This window comes from Protobothrops mucrosquamatus, unplaced genomic scaffold (assembly GCF_001527695.2).
Source record: "Protobothrops mucrosquamatus isolate PMUCROS unplaced genomic scaffold, P.Mucros_1.0 scaffold1921, whole genome shotgun sequence".
NCBI lineage: Eukaryota > Metazoa > Chordata > Lepidosauria > Squamata > Viperidae > Protobothrops > Protobothrops mucrosquamatus.
In genome coordinates this window covers 166,799-182,750 of record NW_015388043.1, presented here as the reverse complement: position 1 = coordinate 182,750, position 15,952 = coordinate 166,799, and the positions used below count along the sequence as shown (strand labels likewise).

General features: G+C 38.6%; 2 protein-coding genes across 2 annotated transcripts in view; one reads left to right on the top strand and one right to left on the bottom strand.

Annotated features, from left to right (window-relative positions):
- Nucleotides 1-1,774, bottom strand: part of DMXL1 (Dmx like 1) — an 83,406-nt gene extending 81,632 nt beyond the window's left edge. Inside the window, exon 1 of the mRNA XM_015823578.1 lies at nt 1,612-1,774. Coding sequence (XP_015679064.1) covers nt 1,612-1,698 — 87 coding nt within the window. The 5' untranslated portion in view covers nt 1,699-1,774. The remainder of the gene's footprint in view (nt 1-1,611) is intronic.
- Nucleotides 1,775-4,569: 2,795 nt separating this feature from the next.
- Nucleotides 4,570-15,952, top strand: part of DTWD2 (DTW domain containing 2) — a 77,743-nt gene continuing 66,360 nt past the window's right edge. The window contains exon 1 of the mRNA XM_015823577.1: nt 4,570-4,970. Coding sequence (XP_015679063.1) covers nt 4,801-4,970 — 170 coding nt within the window. The 5' untranslated portion in view covers nt 4,570-4,800. The remainder of the gene's footprint in view (nt 4,971-15,952) is intronic.

Here is a 15,952-nt window from a genome sequence, read left to right as displayed (position 1 = left end):
AATTGTTGCTTCTTATATACAAAGTCCCTTAACATAAGGCCTAGTTATTAATTCTCCCATTATTTCTGACCATTCTGAAAATCAGACAGAGTCAACATACTCCGAGTCTCATCCAAGAAGCAATATCATTTTATGGAAGATGAAAGATGCTGGTTGCATCATGACACCTGCCTTTAAATCAGCATCCCCCAGATTTAATGGCACATTTCCCCTTAAACATATCTCGAAACTGAGTCTTTTCCCAAGCTTTGAGCTAAAGTGGGATTTTATAATGGCATGTAGGAAAGACCCTAGAAGGCAGGGGGAAGATCCATATTCAGGGCCAATGGTCAGATAAGCAATGACTTAGCCAGCAAAAGAACTTGGCTATGGCAAACATCTCAGAAAGAATTTTTCATAGTTTCTTGGGCTATAAAGGTAATGGGAGAGAAGTGTACTTTCAGGCTGGCAACAATCTGTTAATGTATTTTTACAACATAGTAGAGCTAGTACTTCTGGTTGTGCTTCTTGTCTGGACTACCTCACAATATTGACAGATGTGGACTCCACCCCTAAAAGCTTTTAATGGACATTTGTTTTATTTCACGTTTGATATTGTTTGTTTTTAATTCTGTTTAACACCAAGAGTCATCTCAAGGAGTTTCAGGGGCCTTAGAATGAGTTATAAATAAATATAAACTACAAACTTAATAAAGAACCATAAGTCAGTCTTTGGACATAGAGAATCAGACTAAATAAAATGATTGGGGTCACACAGAGAAAAATTGTATTCACAAGATGCAGCGATTCATATATTCAATACCCTGTGCTAGATTACAATGGAACTAAGTTGTTTAGAGAATGCTGTGGGAAACCTAGCGATTGCCTTGACATGCTGTGTAAAACAAATCAGTATATTATTAAGCCATAATATGATTTACTGGTTTGGACATAGCATACTATATAACAGCTACTGTTCGTTAACACAGGCTTGGGGATTAAGCATACTGTGAATGTAGCTAGTGAATCACAAACTTGCCAGATAATTTTAGCCTAGTACTTGTGCAAAGCCGGTCTATTGGTTTATAATCCAAAAGGATATCATGTGAACTCAGAAAATGAGGTCTGAGCATATAGCGTTCTCCTTTCTGGATATAAGGAAGCTAGAAACTAAACAAGCTCGAGTGTTAGTACCTCTTACCTCCTCTTCACTCTGATATTCGTGTTTCATATATTTATATTAGGCGTGGGGAAGAATTCAGCTGTTAGATTATCTGATTTAGTGAGGGCGATTTCAGGATGAATAGGAACAAAAACACTGACACGGGAAAGGAAGACAGGGAGGAAACCAAAGGACTAAAGCCTTCCCAAACTAGCCTCATTTCCTAGCGCAGAAAGGACGAGGATTCATTCCCCCCCCCCCCCGGTTTTAAAACTAACATGGGCGCCGCCACCGCACGGACAGGTCGCGCGCCCATTAAAAAGGCACCTGCTGCACCACCCTTCCATCTCCGCCAACGCCATCTGCCTGCGAACCGGCTCCCCGCGGGCTGAGGCCAAACCCTGCCAGGAGCCGAGAAGAGGACGCAGGAGGAATCCGTTACCGGCCCCGGCAGTGAGGCAGAGACTCACCGTGAATGGGTGGCCGTCGACGTTTCCCACAGAGAAGCAGTTGTCCCCGGGGTTCACAGCCCCCGTTAGCACCTGGTGCAGGTTCATAGCGAAACCGTCCTTCCCCGCACCAGGCCGGCCGGCCACGCAGCCGCCTGAGCCCACCGCCGAGGCTCTGTGAGCTGCTCGGCCGCTGATCAGCCTCTCAGGGGGAGGTGACCGGCGCACATAGTGTGGGGCGGGCCTCCTCAGAGGCGCCTCCCCGCTATGGGCAGATCAAGAGCTTCTCTCGGGCTAACCACGCACGCGAGCTCTCCTTCCGCCTCAAGACGCCTTCCTCCGGCGGCCTCACTCCGAGCGGATGCTCCGAAAACTCATGAAGGGAAACATCGCGAGATCGATGAAACAATGACGTCTCCCCCTTAACAGACAAACATTTTTGTTTTCCCTTTCTCTAACATACAGTACTAGGTTGGATGACAGCAGGCACACGCATGCGCTCTTTTGAAAGACGGTGGATGGGCTCTGAGACATGCGCAGTGTTGACACGCGGCGATATTTTACGACAGCGCTTGGCAGTCGGTGAAGGTGGCGAGACAACTTTATGGTGCATCTGCGTTGATACGTTTTTGCTTCTAGGATGAACGTCGGATTAAGGCGCGTGAAGTGGATAAAATGTATGACAATAGCAGTGCTAGTTTAGTTCCGTGCAGCGTGAGAACCATTACATTTCGATAAAGTTACAATGTTCAGATCAAAGGACCCAGGAAGGCATAATGCGAGAAGAAATCGGATTCTCTTCCTATATTCAATCCTTTACGTATTTACTTAGAAATAAGCCCCACTGAGTTCAGTGGAGCTTATTTTTGTAGGTATAACGGGTGTACTGTTAGTTGGGATTAACAAATGAGTTATATTAAGTCTGCTACAACGTTACTGAAAAACTAAATAGATGAGAACTACTTGGATTCATAGCACTTGTAAGTTTCTGGTTAGGTATTGACTTTGAACTCTCAATCCAACATGTCTCAGGGTTATTGTGGGATAAATAGGAGGAAGGAGTATTAGATATATTCATCACATTTGAGTTGTTTATAAACAAAGGTGGGATAAAAATCAAATATTGTACTGCAAATGCTAAAAAAAAATTGAAATACTTTCTCATTTTATTTAGAACTGTATATGTGTGGGCTGTCAATTTTTCTGCACCTAACCGACCATTTTAGCTGATAATTACATTTATTTATTTATTTATTTAACAGGATTTATATGCCGCCCTTCTCCCCATGGGACTCAGGGCGGCTCACAGCGTATTAAAACATCATACAAAAAATTTCCCCTACTAAAAACCAATTAAAACCCAAATATTGGTAGCTGTGGCTCTTTAAAATCGTTAAAAATTGTCCCTATTTAAAACTCACCCTAGGTCAGGCCCNAAATATTAAATACTGTCCATCTTGAATATACAACGGAAGGAGGAAGCTTGAGAGTTCACAAGGTTAAAGCTGTATGGAATGAAACTATGGCTGAATCTGGATGTTCTGCTACGGATACCACGAAGCCTCCCAGAAGGTAACAAGAAAAAATAGGTTGTGAAGAGGATGTATAGTATCCCAGATAATGGACCCTGCTCAAGCAACACTTCTGTGCTATGTCCTGGATGGGAAGGAAGTGCCAATGATCTTTTTGGCCATCCACGTCACTCTCTGCACCGCCTTCCTGTCTGAAGCAGTGATGCTTCCAAACCAGACTGTGATGCTGTATGACAAGATGCTCTCGATTGTCCCCCTATAGAAAGTGGTAAGGATAGAAGGAAGATGTGCTTTTCTCATGCGACGCAGAAAATGCAGGTGCTGCTGTGCCTGCTTCACCAGTCTCTCGCTGTTGAGCGACCAAGCCAGCCTACTCATTAGCTGCACACCCAGGAATTTGATGCTGGTAACCATCTCCACAGGTGAATCATTAATGCACAGAGAAGTGTGGCTGTGCCTGCTTTTTGAAAAATACTTTGTATAGAGTATAATGGAAGTAAGTGATGAAATATACATCATGACCTTATGTAATTATAATTTAACATAATTGTGTTAGATTTCAGGACTTCTACATAATTGTGGAGTTTAGCTATAAGAGAAATTTGACAATTCAATGCTTTGGAGGTTATCTACAAAAAGCGCTTTGGAGAATGTGCAAGAATGACTTAAGCATCCACCTGCCATACCTTCAAATACCTGCAACTTTTCTCAGAATTGTGCTGTAGTTGTGTAACTGTCTGATACTAAAAAAAATATGCTTTAAGGAGATGTATACAGGTGCTATGTGCTCCATATGTCAAAAGTACATTTTTGCCTTTGGATCTTAGGTGTTGCACAACCCATCTTGAGGATTTCTGGAATATTCACTACAGTAAGCACAGGACTTATATGTGAAAATAGTTTAATCTTTTGCTACTTGGCAAATAATTTTTATTGTCCCATAAATATCCATAAAATTCAAGTTTCATTTACAAAGTGTTAATACAGCTTTCCCAAGCCTGGCACATTGTAAACTTATTGGACTACCCAGTCATTGACAGTTTGGGGAGTAGTCAGTCCTAGTTACGTCTGCAAAAAAACAAGGCACCACAAACCAGCCAGCATTTTAGTTTCACATGCTGTGAAATTGAACATTGCACGATCACCTTATGGTTCGGTTATTTAAATTAAAGCAACTGAACCAGTCTGAGCAGAAGCAAAGATTTGAAAGTAAATTGGGAAGATCAAATCAATGGGACTGCTGTGTTGGGACAGATTACAAGACTTTTATTTCTAAACACGCTTCCCTGGAATTAAACCCTTCTAACTACGTGGAGCATTGGCAAATAAACTCGATACTGAACAATACGCAACCTCCCCCGCACTCCCCATCACACAAAACTAAAACTTTCCAGCGGGGCTTTCTTGCGGCCAATGAGAAACCGCTTTTTTGAATCTGTTGACGATGCCAGGAAGGGGGAGGTGGACATTCTAACCACGTGTCCAAGCTTTGCTTTTCGGGCTTCTTTGGTTTCAGAGCCGGTCTTTCTTCACGTGTTCTTAGAGGAAACATCAGGAAGCAGAGGTGGACCAGGCTGCTGTTTTGGCTGCTAAGGGTTTCAGGCAGACCCCCAAGGATTACAGCCGGCCCGTTCTCCACATAAAGCGCTGAGTTCCGGAGTTACTCTTCGCGGCAGCCATGGAAAAGGGGCCGTGGTCGGTTGACGCGGCGGGGGACGGAGAGGAGCAGCAGCAGTTTGCAACTCCTGTTCCTGAGAATGAAACTGAGGAAAGCGAACAGTGCTGTGAAGGTCTCTGGGAGCTGCCCGTGGAGCTCAACACGCGGAGACCCGAATGCAGCCGCTGCGGGTGAGTGGACGAGCTAAGCCGCCGGCTCCGTGGAGGGTCACGTGTCGTTGAGTGCTCCCTCCCGTATTTCCCACCCTCTGCTGGCTGACGCACTGCACTTGCCCCGTCCGCCCTCTTGCTTGTTTTTTTTACTGCTTTTGCAAAACGAGCCTTTCAGGCTATTTCTCAGGGCTTTGTTCTCACTTCAGGTGTATCCATGGCTAAGCTAACCACAGTCCTCCACGTAACTTAATACTGTATTGGTCACACTCCACCCTGAACAGTAGCTTAATCACAAGGATTGTGGTCGTTATTCCAAAGTACAGCATCCTTGCCTAGCGCCCTCCCAGGAGGATTTTGACACCTCCCGTTATTTGAAAAGACTAAGGAATATCATTTGCTTGGATTCTTACTTTCGGAAGAGCTTTTCGAAGTAAGTTGAAGTAGATTTGTAGGGGGCACTAAACCTTAAAAAAAACAACAGAGGCTCAGTCTATATAGGCTAAAATTGATTGATTAGGTTCTGCTTTGTCAGCCAGGTGACAGCTGGAGGGTCAGGTAATGTGCGTGAGTGGATAGGAGACTATCAGGAAATCCCATTTGTGGACTACATTGTTATACCAAGAATAAATAAACTAGAGAAAGATAAAAACTATTTGGATGAGTTGGTGAAGTCACCAGAGGATAGGCTCAATTTGAAGGAGGTTTTATATTTGCCTCATTTGTTGTTCATTTTGTTATGTAAATGCAGCCCGATCATGCTATCTAGCTATAGAAACATTTGATTACAGAGAAAGGGAGAAATCAGATAATTTATTTTCTTTACTTATTTAGTCCGTCTGTCCATGTGTGTGGCAACGAAGATTGAGCTTTGTGGCAGTATTTACACTCCGTAAAATTTCATCTAATTGCCTAAAGCTATACTATACATCATTCTAAGTAGATTGCAATGTGATTTCTGGTTTCAGTCTAGTATAAATCTATCCATTATATGTTATAAGCCATCGATTGTTTTAGGATGCAAACACAGTCATGCTTAAAATCATATGGTGCAGCATAAGGCGAGTATGTTTCCTCACATGCTATGCTATGTGATTTTAAGCATGACTGTATTTACATTTTAAAAGCAAACTATGCTTTTCTGCAACCTATTATCACCACATTTATTTGGAATTAAATTAGTTTATAGTTGACGTACATGTAAAGCACCCAGATGGGAAGGTGATGTTATGGAGAGAATGTAACGAGTCATGGTTCCGATAGATGAAACCCATCAAAAGAATTCCAAGGCAAGAATTCTTCCTCAAAGAACATTTTATTCAAGAAACAAAGTATCGGCACTACATAGTTGAACCCAAAACTAGATTCCCTTGCCCCAGATACAAAGTAACAGAATGCAAGTCCCACCCCCACAAAGCAGTCATAAATCACATTCTCCAATTAGCCAGGAGCAGGCTCCCTCTCCAGCTCCTCAGTCAGCCAAAACATTATCAGTTTGTGTCCTTGAGTTTCCCACGAGCTGCATTGTTGTTATGGCTAGCTGAGCTCAAGCATTCACCCCATCCCCCTTCACAACATCTAATTTCTAAATAGAAGAAAAAGCATGTTAAAAGCAAAGTAAAAATGGCTGCAATTTCCATCAGTTGTCAGAGCAGAAACATCCAATGTTACAGCGTTGACAACAAGGAGCTGCTACTTCAGCTATTCACTTACTTGTTCATTTGTGATGTCATACTTTCTCAGGCTGGCACACTGCTGGGAAATGGATCTAAAATGCCCAGTCTTTGTTATAGCCTACTGGAGAGTGAGAATAAACACACAGATATTTCTAGTTGCTTTTTTGGTATTATCTCATAAATGTTCACTGTAGAAAGAATAATTCAAGTAGGAATCTTATATAAACCAATCTACATAAAAATAAGTTCCCGTGAAGGAAACACCTTGTAAAAGTTTTTACAGTTGATATGTCTGATTAAAGAATTGCTGTTTGCTTTTGAAGAAAGAACTTCTGTTTCATGCAGATAAACATGCACATCTCAAGTTAAGGAATCATAACTATCTAGAAATGTGCATAGGCTTAGTATAACCCAATATAATTGAAATGAGGTTAGCTGTATTGGCTCATTTATGGCGCAGCCTGTTGAGTATTCAGGCAACTGAATTAATTCAGTCACTCACATTTAAATTAACATGACTTCAGGGACATTGGTGGGCAGAAGGCTGACATTATGGAACTGGTTTTGTCCTGTGTAGAACTTACCAGATGTTATTTTGTGAGGTTCAAGCCCTCAAGGACCTTTACATCCTTTCAGAGATATTTCCTTATCAGCTTTCTCAAGAATGACAGAATTTCTAATGTATTGCTTTCACTGGAAAAGTTGGGATACATTCAGAGATGTATCTGCCTTGAAAATAGCCCATGTTGAACTGTATAGCATAGACCAGAGGTCCCCAACCTTTTGGGCACCAGGGACTGGTGCCATGGAGAAAGGTTTTTCTGCGGATCAGAGGGGTGTAGTTTTCAATACTGCCTGCATCCTGAGGATGGAGCTTTGCTTGTTTGTATGGCCTGCTTGCTGGCATGCTGCGGACCGGGACCAGTCCACGGACTGGGGGTTGGGGGATCCTGGCATAGACAAACAACAGAGCAGAAAATCTTTTATGACAGTTTGTATTTCATAAAATGCTTTGTGATAATTTTATATCATAAATTGTTTAATAAATTTTGCCAAATTTCAGTTCTATTGGAGTCATGTGTTCTGGATTTGGACACATTCTGTGAGCTAGCTCATTTAAGGTAATGTTGTTGAAAAATTTGGGCCCTGTGCTGCATTGTTTCACCCAGTTAAAGGTTACAGGAATCAGACTGTTAGTGATAGGTAGGTAGATAAGTTCTGAAACATGGGATAATATAAGAAGTCATGTAAAACCATGTACAGAGGGCACTGACAATATGTAACAATGTTTATCTGCTCTGAGAGCTTAAGGGAAATGGATTACATGATTTCTGAGTATGAATATGTGCAAAATGATACATATATGTGGAATCATCATATGTGACACTTTATATATAAACTTCATACTTCACTTTAATGTCTATGGAGATTCTTAGTCATCCAGGTCTTGGTTGTCCTAAAGGTGCTTTTATCACGAGGTAACTGGACTTTGCCTCATGAAAAAAGAAAAAGAAAAACAAAAAAGTCCAGTTGCCTCGTGAGAAAAGCACCTTTGGGACTTCACTTTAATCAAAGTGAAAAGCATGCATATGAAATTTTTTCTGTCCACTGGTTTTATCATAATCTATATTGTAATTGTCTCTGGTGCTAAAGGAGATTGCTCTTGTTTATTTTACGTTAATAATTGTACAGATTCAAATAACTTAATATTCTAACAACAGTTCAGTTCTTATTTGAAACAAATGTGATAATCTTACATAATTTGACAATAGTGCTTTACCTAGTTACATTTTTGTTTAAGACAAAGTTGCATTTAACTGGAGTCAATACTATACTGAAAGGCATGTAATAGCTATTGTATTTGGTATGCCTTGATGATCCTGCACTGCCATCTAGTGAACAATCATATACTTGAACAAAATTTTGAATTAACTTCTCCCTTTTGCCTGTACTGTACCTGTTACTAAATTCAGTACGTGAATGTTTGGAATATCATAATTCAAGAGTGTTTGCTAAATTAATTTAAATATTGAGAAATATTTTAATATACCCTTTCCAGTATTGTAAACAACATTTGTAGGTAGTTCAAACTAATGAATACAGGTGCATACCAAATCAAAATTGCATCTGTCTCTAACGTACTTACTCATAGAATGCCTGGGCAAATATGCTTGTCAACACTTGTTTGATAAGGATCTGTAAGACTATTTCTGAGAATGAGGTTACCATTAAAAATGGAGGGAAAAGGCAGCTATTCACCTTCTGTAGGAAGCTCCTGCCCACAAAGCAACCATGTTTCATTTAAAAATGCTGTAGTACATGGCATTCAAGATGCCATCCAGCCAGGAATTGTTGTTCCCTTACCTCAGTGCTCAGCATTCCATCGCTGCTTTATATTTTTGCAAATGTCAGGGTTTCTTTGCACATATTGATCATTTCANTGCTCCAACACTGGAAGTTTTTAAGAAGAGACTGGACAGCCATTTGTCCGAAATGGTATAGGGTTTCCTGCCTGAGCAGGGGGTTGGACTAGATGATCTTCAAGGTCCCTTCCAACTTTACTATTATTATTATTATTATTATTATTATTATTATTATTATTATTATTATTATTATTATTATTATTATTATTATTATTATCATCATCATCATCATCATCATCATCATCATCATCATGTCTTTGAATTGTATTCATTGTATTAGGTACATATAAGTTACGATTTTAGTGACAGAAGGCTAAAACAACCTTTAAGTCATATAGTATTCGGAAACTATAGTTTTGTATGTGTTCACAGTTTGCATTTAAGGGACATAGTGTACTGAAACAATTGAACAGCCATTCATTTTCCTGCATAATTTAGAGCACTGTAAAGTATTTTAAAGCCTTGAATGATTAAAGACTGCAATATTCTAAAGATTCTCTTTTCTTATACATAGCTATGGAAGTCACCAGAGACTCCCCCATATATCACCATAATCTCTTATATTCTTTTAAATGGGTCTAGACCAGTACTTTTTGGAAACTCAGTCAAATAACTAGAATTCCTTTCTAAGGGAAATCCTTCCCATTTAAATAGTTGTCTTTTTATTTCAGGAAGACCTTGAGTTTTTACTGTAATATTCAAAATTGTCTTGATGTTACAGGTTGCTGTTTCTCTCCCTGCTGTTTTATTCTTGATATTCTTAATTCTGTATTTTTTATTTTTTTATTATTATGAAGCACCTGGAATTTATGAAGGATTGGCAGGATGTTTTAACTAATACAGAAGCCCAAGGGTTCAGCTAGGTAAACTGCTCAGACAGTATGTACTTTGGTTTTAAGCATATGGATTATTTACAGAATTGATCTCGGTCATGAAAATATGTGCACAAGTAGGATAATGTAACTAGACAAATATGGAAATGTATTTACCAGGAGGACGATATATCTCAAGGAAGGAATTATAAAAATACTTATGTTGAAATAGCTCTTTATAGTATCCAAGACCTAATGTACCATTTATTAGAACTATGCAGTGCTTTGTGTCCAAAGATAAAAGAGTGCAGGTGGCACGAATGTCACAGCTGAAAGCAACTCCTAAAACGAAATCCATCTTCTCCCTAGTTTTTCAATCCCTAAGAAAGAAAGAAAGAAAGAAAGTTTCTTTAAGGAGTTGCTAACTAGTTTTCGATTTACACTCCTGCGTATGTGCTCCAAAACATCTTTTTGCCTTTGAATTAGAAGCACTGCATCGCCCTACTGCAGAGGTCCCCAACCTTTTGGGCACCAGGGACCAGTTCCATGCAGAGAAGTTTTTCCATGGACCAGAGTGTGCATGGTTTTGTGTGCTGCCTGCATCCCATGGATGGGACTTCACTTGTTTGTGCAGACCGGTTGCTGGCATGCTGTGGACCGGTACTAGTCCACGGACTGGGGGTTGGGGACCCCTGCCCTACTGTTTATCCAATATAGATGTCTGTAATTCTACACTGTGTGCCGATTTTGACTATCTTTTCCCAGTAATAAGAGACTCTTCATACCTACTAGACTTTATATGATGTAGAAAGTCTGTACTATTAAAGATCGTATTAGATTCGTCCCTTAAGACTTTCTCCGTTATAGTCTATTCCCGAAGTACGACTCATCCAGACTAAGTTTTATATAGAGAATTGTACGTCCCGTAAACAGTTAGTTTGCCAAGGCAGCTTTACTTTATGAATTATGAATCAGTTATTTCAAAGACTTTTCCTTTCCCCCTCCCAACAGTCTCAAGAGTTAAATTTAATAAATTGCGTTGGTAGTGGTGGTTATGACTGACATGAGTTAAAAATCACAAGACTAGCATGCGCACACATACAGCATATATCTGAAGCACAAAGAAATCATTGGTATAGGAAGTTTACAGGTCATGAACAAAATGTAGTGTATGATTTTATATCGTTCTGATGTATTAAGCTTCATACTTCGCTCATTTCATAGCTACTGGGCACAAAGCAATTACATGGAAATTATCACTTTGTGAATTCATCTGAATCCTTCATTTAGTTATATAGAACTGGCTTTTTGAATTGATACTATTCTTAGTATATAAATCACCTTAGATAGTAATTTTCTTGCTTTCTTGAATGCAAATTGGGATCTCTTAACCTATATTTAAAAAAAGAACAAATAAACAGGTTGCAAGACAGCATTTTGGAAAATGCAGTTAATTAAAAAAAATATTTTCTTAGGTCACATGCATCAGACCCAGCTGTAAATTTCATCTCACTACCCTCACACTTAACTCCTTATTCAGGAATTATCTGTCAATAGGTGAATGGTGTTTGAGGAGTTATCTGGATCTTTCACCTTTCTCTCTCTCTCTCTCTCTCTCCCTCCCTCTATTGAATAAATCACTTCTTAGAGAAGTCCAAGGAGCTGACCATGTCTTTACATTTAATAACAGGTTTCTATAGGCTCTAAGTGAACGTGTTATAATTATGGCAAGGTAACTCTGCCATAGGCAGCCTTGGAGAAATTGAAAAAGTTAAAAATGGTTTCTGTCAGAATAAAGCTCAGCAATGAAGCATATGACATAGTTAACCAGGCTAATGTGGTGGATACTGTTAGCCTATCGTATGGAATTTGAAAATATTTGGAACTATCACAGAATAGCTTAACTCAGATGATAGTCATTCAGTGAGCACTGCATTATTGCAAGTGTTATTTAAGTCACCTTCATAACTAATCATAACACTTTGAAACAAATGTGGATGCTCTATCATACTTTGAAAGAGTAACTTGACCATTTTACAGCATTCCTGCAGTAGTTCTTAATAAGTTCTTAAGAATAAGATATAAATGTAATCCACTCCTTGAAAGACTCAGTCCATGAGAACAATATATTAGTAACACTTGCCCATAATTTTTGTATCTGCTTCTTTTATAGTGATACCTGTAAATTCATTATAGTTTCCCTAATGTAAAAAAGACTCAGGTTTCAGATGCTTACATAAACTATTATAAAATTTTATGGCAAATATGATTGGGAAGCATGGTGGATACTTTATTGATTCAAAAGGATGCAAAAATTTAGGTAGAAAAAAATCTATAAAATTAAAGATTTTTCTTTTAATCACATTAAATTTTAATCTTCGATCTGTGATTGTAGCATTGGATTGATTGTGATATTTTGGATTTTTTATGTTTCAGAAGTTTAATGTTTTAGTTGCTTAGTATATCAGCATCTTAATATTTTAATGACTCAAATAATTGATTAATTTAGATTTTAAATATTTCAGTATATTTAATTATAAGTAAATATATTTGTATAAGGATTTCATTACTTGCACCTATATTATTTAGGTTTGTTTTAATTTGTTTAATTTAATTAATACTTAAAAAACTTTTACTTTGTGCCTTGTAATTTTTGTCATGAAACTGAATAAATTCTATCAGTTACACAGTAAAGACTACTGATTGATTGACTGCTGACCAGGATATAAGGAATCAATATATAGTAGAAGATCAAATGTTTAGATCCATACCAAAATGTTAGCTACTCTTCACAGCATCATTTAGAACAGGGGTGTTAAACTCAATTTCACTGAGGGCCGCATCAGCATTATGGTTGCCCTTGGGGGGCTGAGTGGGTGTGGCCAGAGTGGGTGCAGCCTACTGGGTGGGCATGGATGGAGTGGGTGTGGCCTACTGGGTGGGCGTGGGCAATTCTATATCATTCGCGTCAAGGGTGCCTGTGGGGGCCTGGGCAGGAGTGGGACAGATCTGAGGGTCTCTGGCAGAAGGGGGTGGGACCGGGGCAAGTGCCAAGGCATGGTCCATCGGGGCAAGTGCCAAGATGGCCACCACAAAATTGTACATTGGCTCCCGGCTGGCCTGGGCCAGGGCCAAGGCAGCGGGGGCCGTTCCCTCACTGTTTCCAGGTTGGCTTCGCAGGCCACATGAAACTACTTTGCGGGCCGCATCCGCCCCCCCGGGCCTTGTGTTTGACATGTCTGATTTAGAAAATTGCCAATTTGACAGCTTTGTCAGACGGTAACTGGACAGTATCAAAAAAATACATTGCTATTCATTACTATACTTATATTACACTACTATATTCAAGTGTCCTTATTTAGAAAGGGTAGAGATGCATCACTAAATCATTCATCCTAATTTTGAATTTAGATCATCCTTATAATTCCATTTGCAAATAAATATAACTATATCTAGCTGGCAATGTATAACTTAAATTTACACCATTAATTCTTTAATCTGTAAAATTAGGCATTGTGGGGATAGATATAAATAAATCAGTAGCAAAATAAAGTATTCATGCTTCAAAGTTCCACCAATGCTCAGTGAGCATGAAAGAGCATATTAATAATTTCTTCTTGAAGATCAGTAGAAATCAACAGTCCAACATAGTGTGCCCCTCACATTTTCCAGAGAAAGTATTATTCAAACTTGTTCAAACTGCAATATTCAGCTCCCTCAGTGCTTCAAAAATGCTTCATACAATAAAAATTGTATGTGAATACTCTCAGTCAATCTTCTAGCAGTATTCCACAAGATAAAGGAGATGTTCTGTAAACACAGGGAATATCAGTCAAGCAGGTTAGGCAATTATCTGTGGAGATGTCAGTACCTTTGAGAGGACATTACAATCAGAGACAGGAGGAGTTAGATTGTACACTACAAAGTCATGTATTTTCTCTGAAAGCTCTTCTATGAAAACAGATTGAAGTGGGTAATCAAAATGAATATCCGAAAGAACTACTGAATTCACTCAGTAGCTACAATTGGTCATCTATGGCTTATTGTGGGAGCATGGCAGCAATTAAGTTGCAGTCATCATCTTTATGAAAGAAGTCTCTGCTTTTAGACACAAATTGTTTTCAAGCAGAAGGTTTGTAACTTCTTTATCAGATCTTCTATTTGATTAGTCAGTGGAGGGCACAAACAAGCTATTCTTTTTTCTGCCACTCGGAGATATTCTTTTATTAGCACTGATTCCTGAGCTCTATCATTTGACCTTGGTGGAGAAAACAGCATTAGATCTGCCGGTCAAGAGTGTGTGTGTGTGTGTGTGTGTGTGTGTGTGTGTGTGTGTGTAAAAATGTTGATTATAAGAGTAGAATCTAATACAAACTAAACCTAAAGAAAAGACAATAGAAAGAAGGAGTAGAAAGTACAAGAAAAAATAAATTAGTATTTTGGGAGTGTGTGTTTTAGATATTCAAATGATTAGGAAATTTTCCATTAATGCAGTTCAGATCCATTTTTCATTTCATAATTTCATGAACAAGAGTTGCAGAATGGGACAGATGTAAATTGATTTGTTTTATAACTTCCATGTCATCCAGGATTTACTATATCTATTGTGTTAAAGATATGTTCAATTATGAGTTAATGAAGAAAACACAATTGGATAGATTCATACAATATAATAATCCAGTGACCATAACTGACAAACCACAATAGTTTGCACAGAACTTTATACCATTGTAGGAAGTCAGGCCACCCTCCCCCCCAGAGAAGGAAATAGTTTGGGGGATATTAAAAAAGGCAGAATATTATATTTACCCAAAGGAATAATAGAAAATACAAAGCCCAAAGAAGGTATAAAAGCCCACCACTCCTAGCTCTATTTTGTCAGTTTTCCCAGAACTGCATGCTGTTCTGTTCTTCAATAAACAACATTCTTTCCTAAGCAGCCTCCATTTTGTTTATTCCTGGCTTGGACTGGACCTGAAGACTTTTCTTTCAACACCATTAATTGAACAAACTACAATATAGCTTATCTTAAAATATCAACTCATTTCGAGGTGTGTCACTAATTCCAGTGAATTCTGCCTGTCCAGTTTCCTAACTTTAACATACACATTTTCAGTTTTGATTTTTCTATGCTTTTTTCCATCACCTATGTGATTATTAATATTATATGCAGGGAAAATGTCCAACATGAAGATGAATAGTATGCTATATATAAAGGAGAAGTTCGCTTACTAGAGAACTTTGTGTATTATTTAGAGGGTCTTTTAAATTTTGCACCCTCAATTCAGAATATGGGTTATGATTGAACAATAGTTTTGCTTTCACTGAATATCAGGGTGCAGTTCCTAGACTTTTCCTAGACTGAGTGGCCCATATACCAATATTATATACCATTTAAGTGTGACATAAAGTTCTTACCTATTTCAGTGATGTCATTGTTCTACCCTAGGACTTGTATCGTATACTACAATCCTGTGCACATTTTATTCAAGAATAAGTTCAACTTTCTTCACTGGAACTGTTTCCTAGATGCTGTGTTTAGAATTGCAACCTTTGTAATACAATGTGAAGGAAATATTGAGAGGAAGCTTTACAAATCAATTTTAATAAAATAGATTTTAGATATCAGTGGATTTTTAATCATACTTAGTAATTAGGTATTTTGCCAATTTATGACAATCTGTTTGATTATTCAAAAACTAGAGCATTACTTGTTACCTTCTGTTATCTCAGCTACCTTTCTGAAGAACTGAACCCATATCATTATTTGTAGTAGCTTCATTGTGACATTTGGGCATCCTCACTAGCATACTTTACACCCACTGTTTAGTGAAGTAGCGTGTTATCCTACTTTGAAGATATTATCAGAGGTTAGTTATTACATGATATGTTGTGATCTTTTCAGGAAAATTCACGCTGTGCCCCAAAGAGTGTCTGCCTCTTTTGGCATTTAAAAAACAATGGTAAACCAAGTCTGTTGGCTGATGAGAACAAAAGCCTTTCATCAATTGATAAATCTTCTTAATTAACGTTACTACCCTTCAGATCAAGTCTGTCTTCTGTAATTACCTTAACTGCAGTCTTGCCTCAAG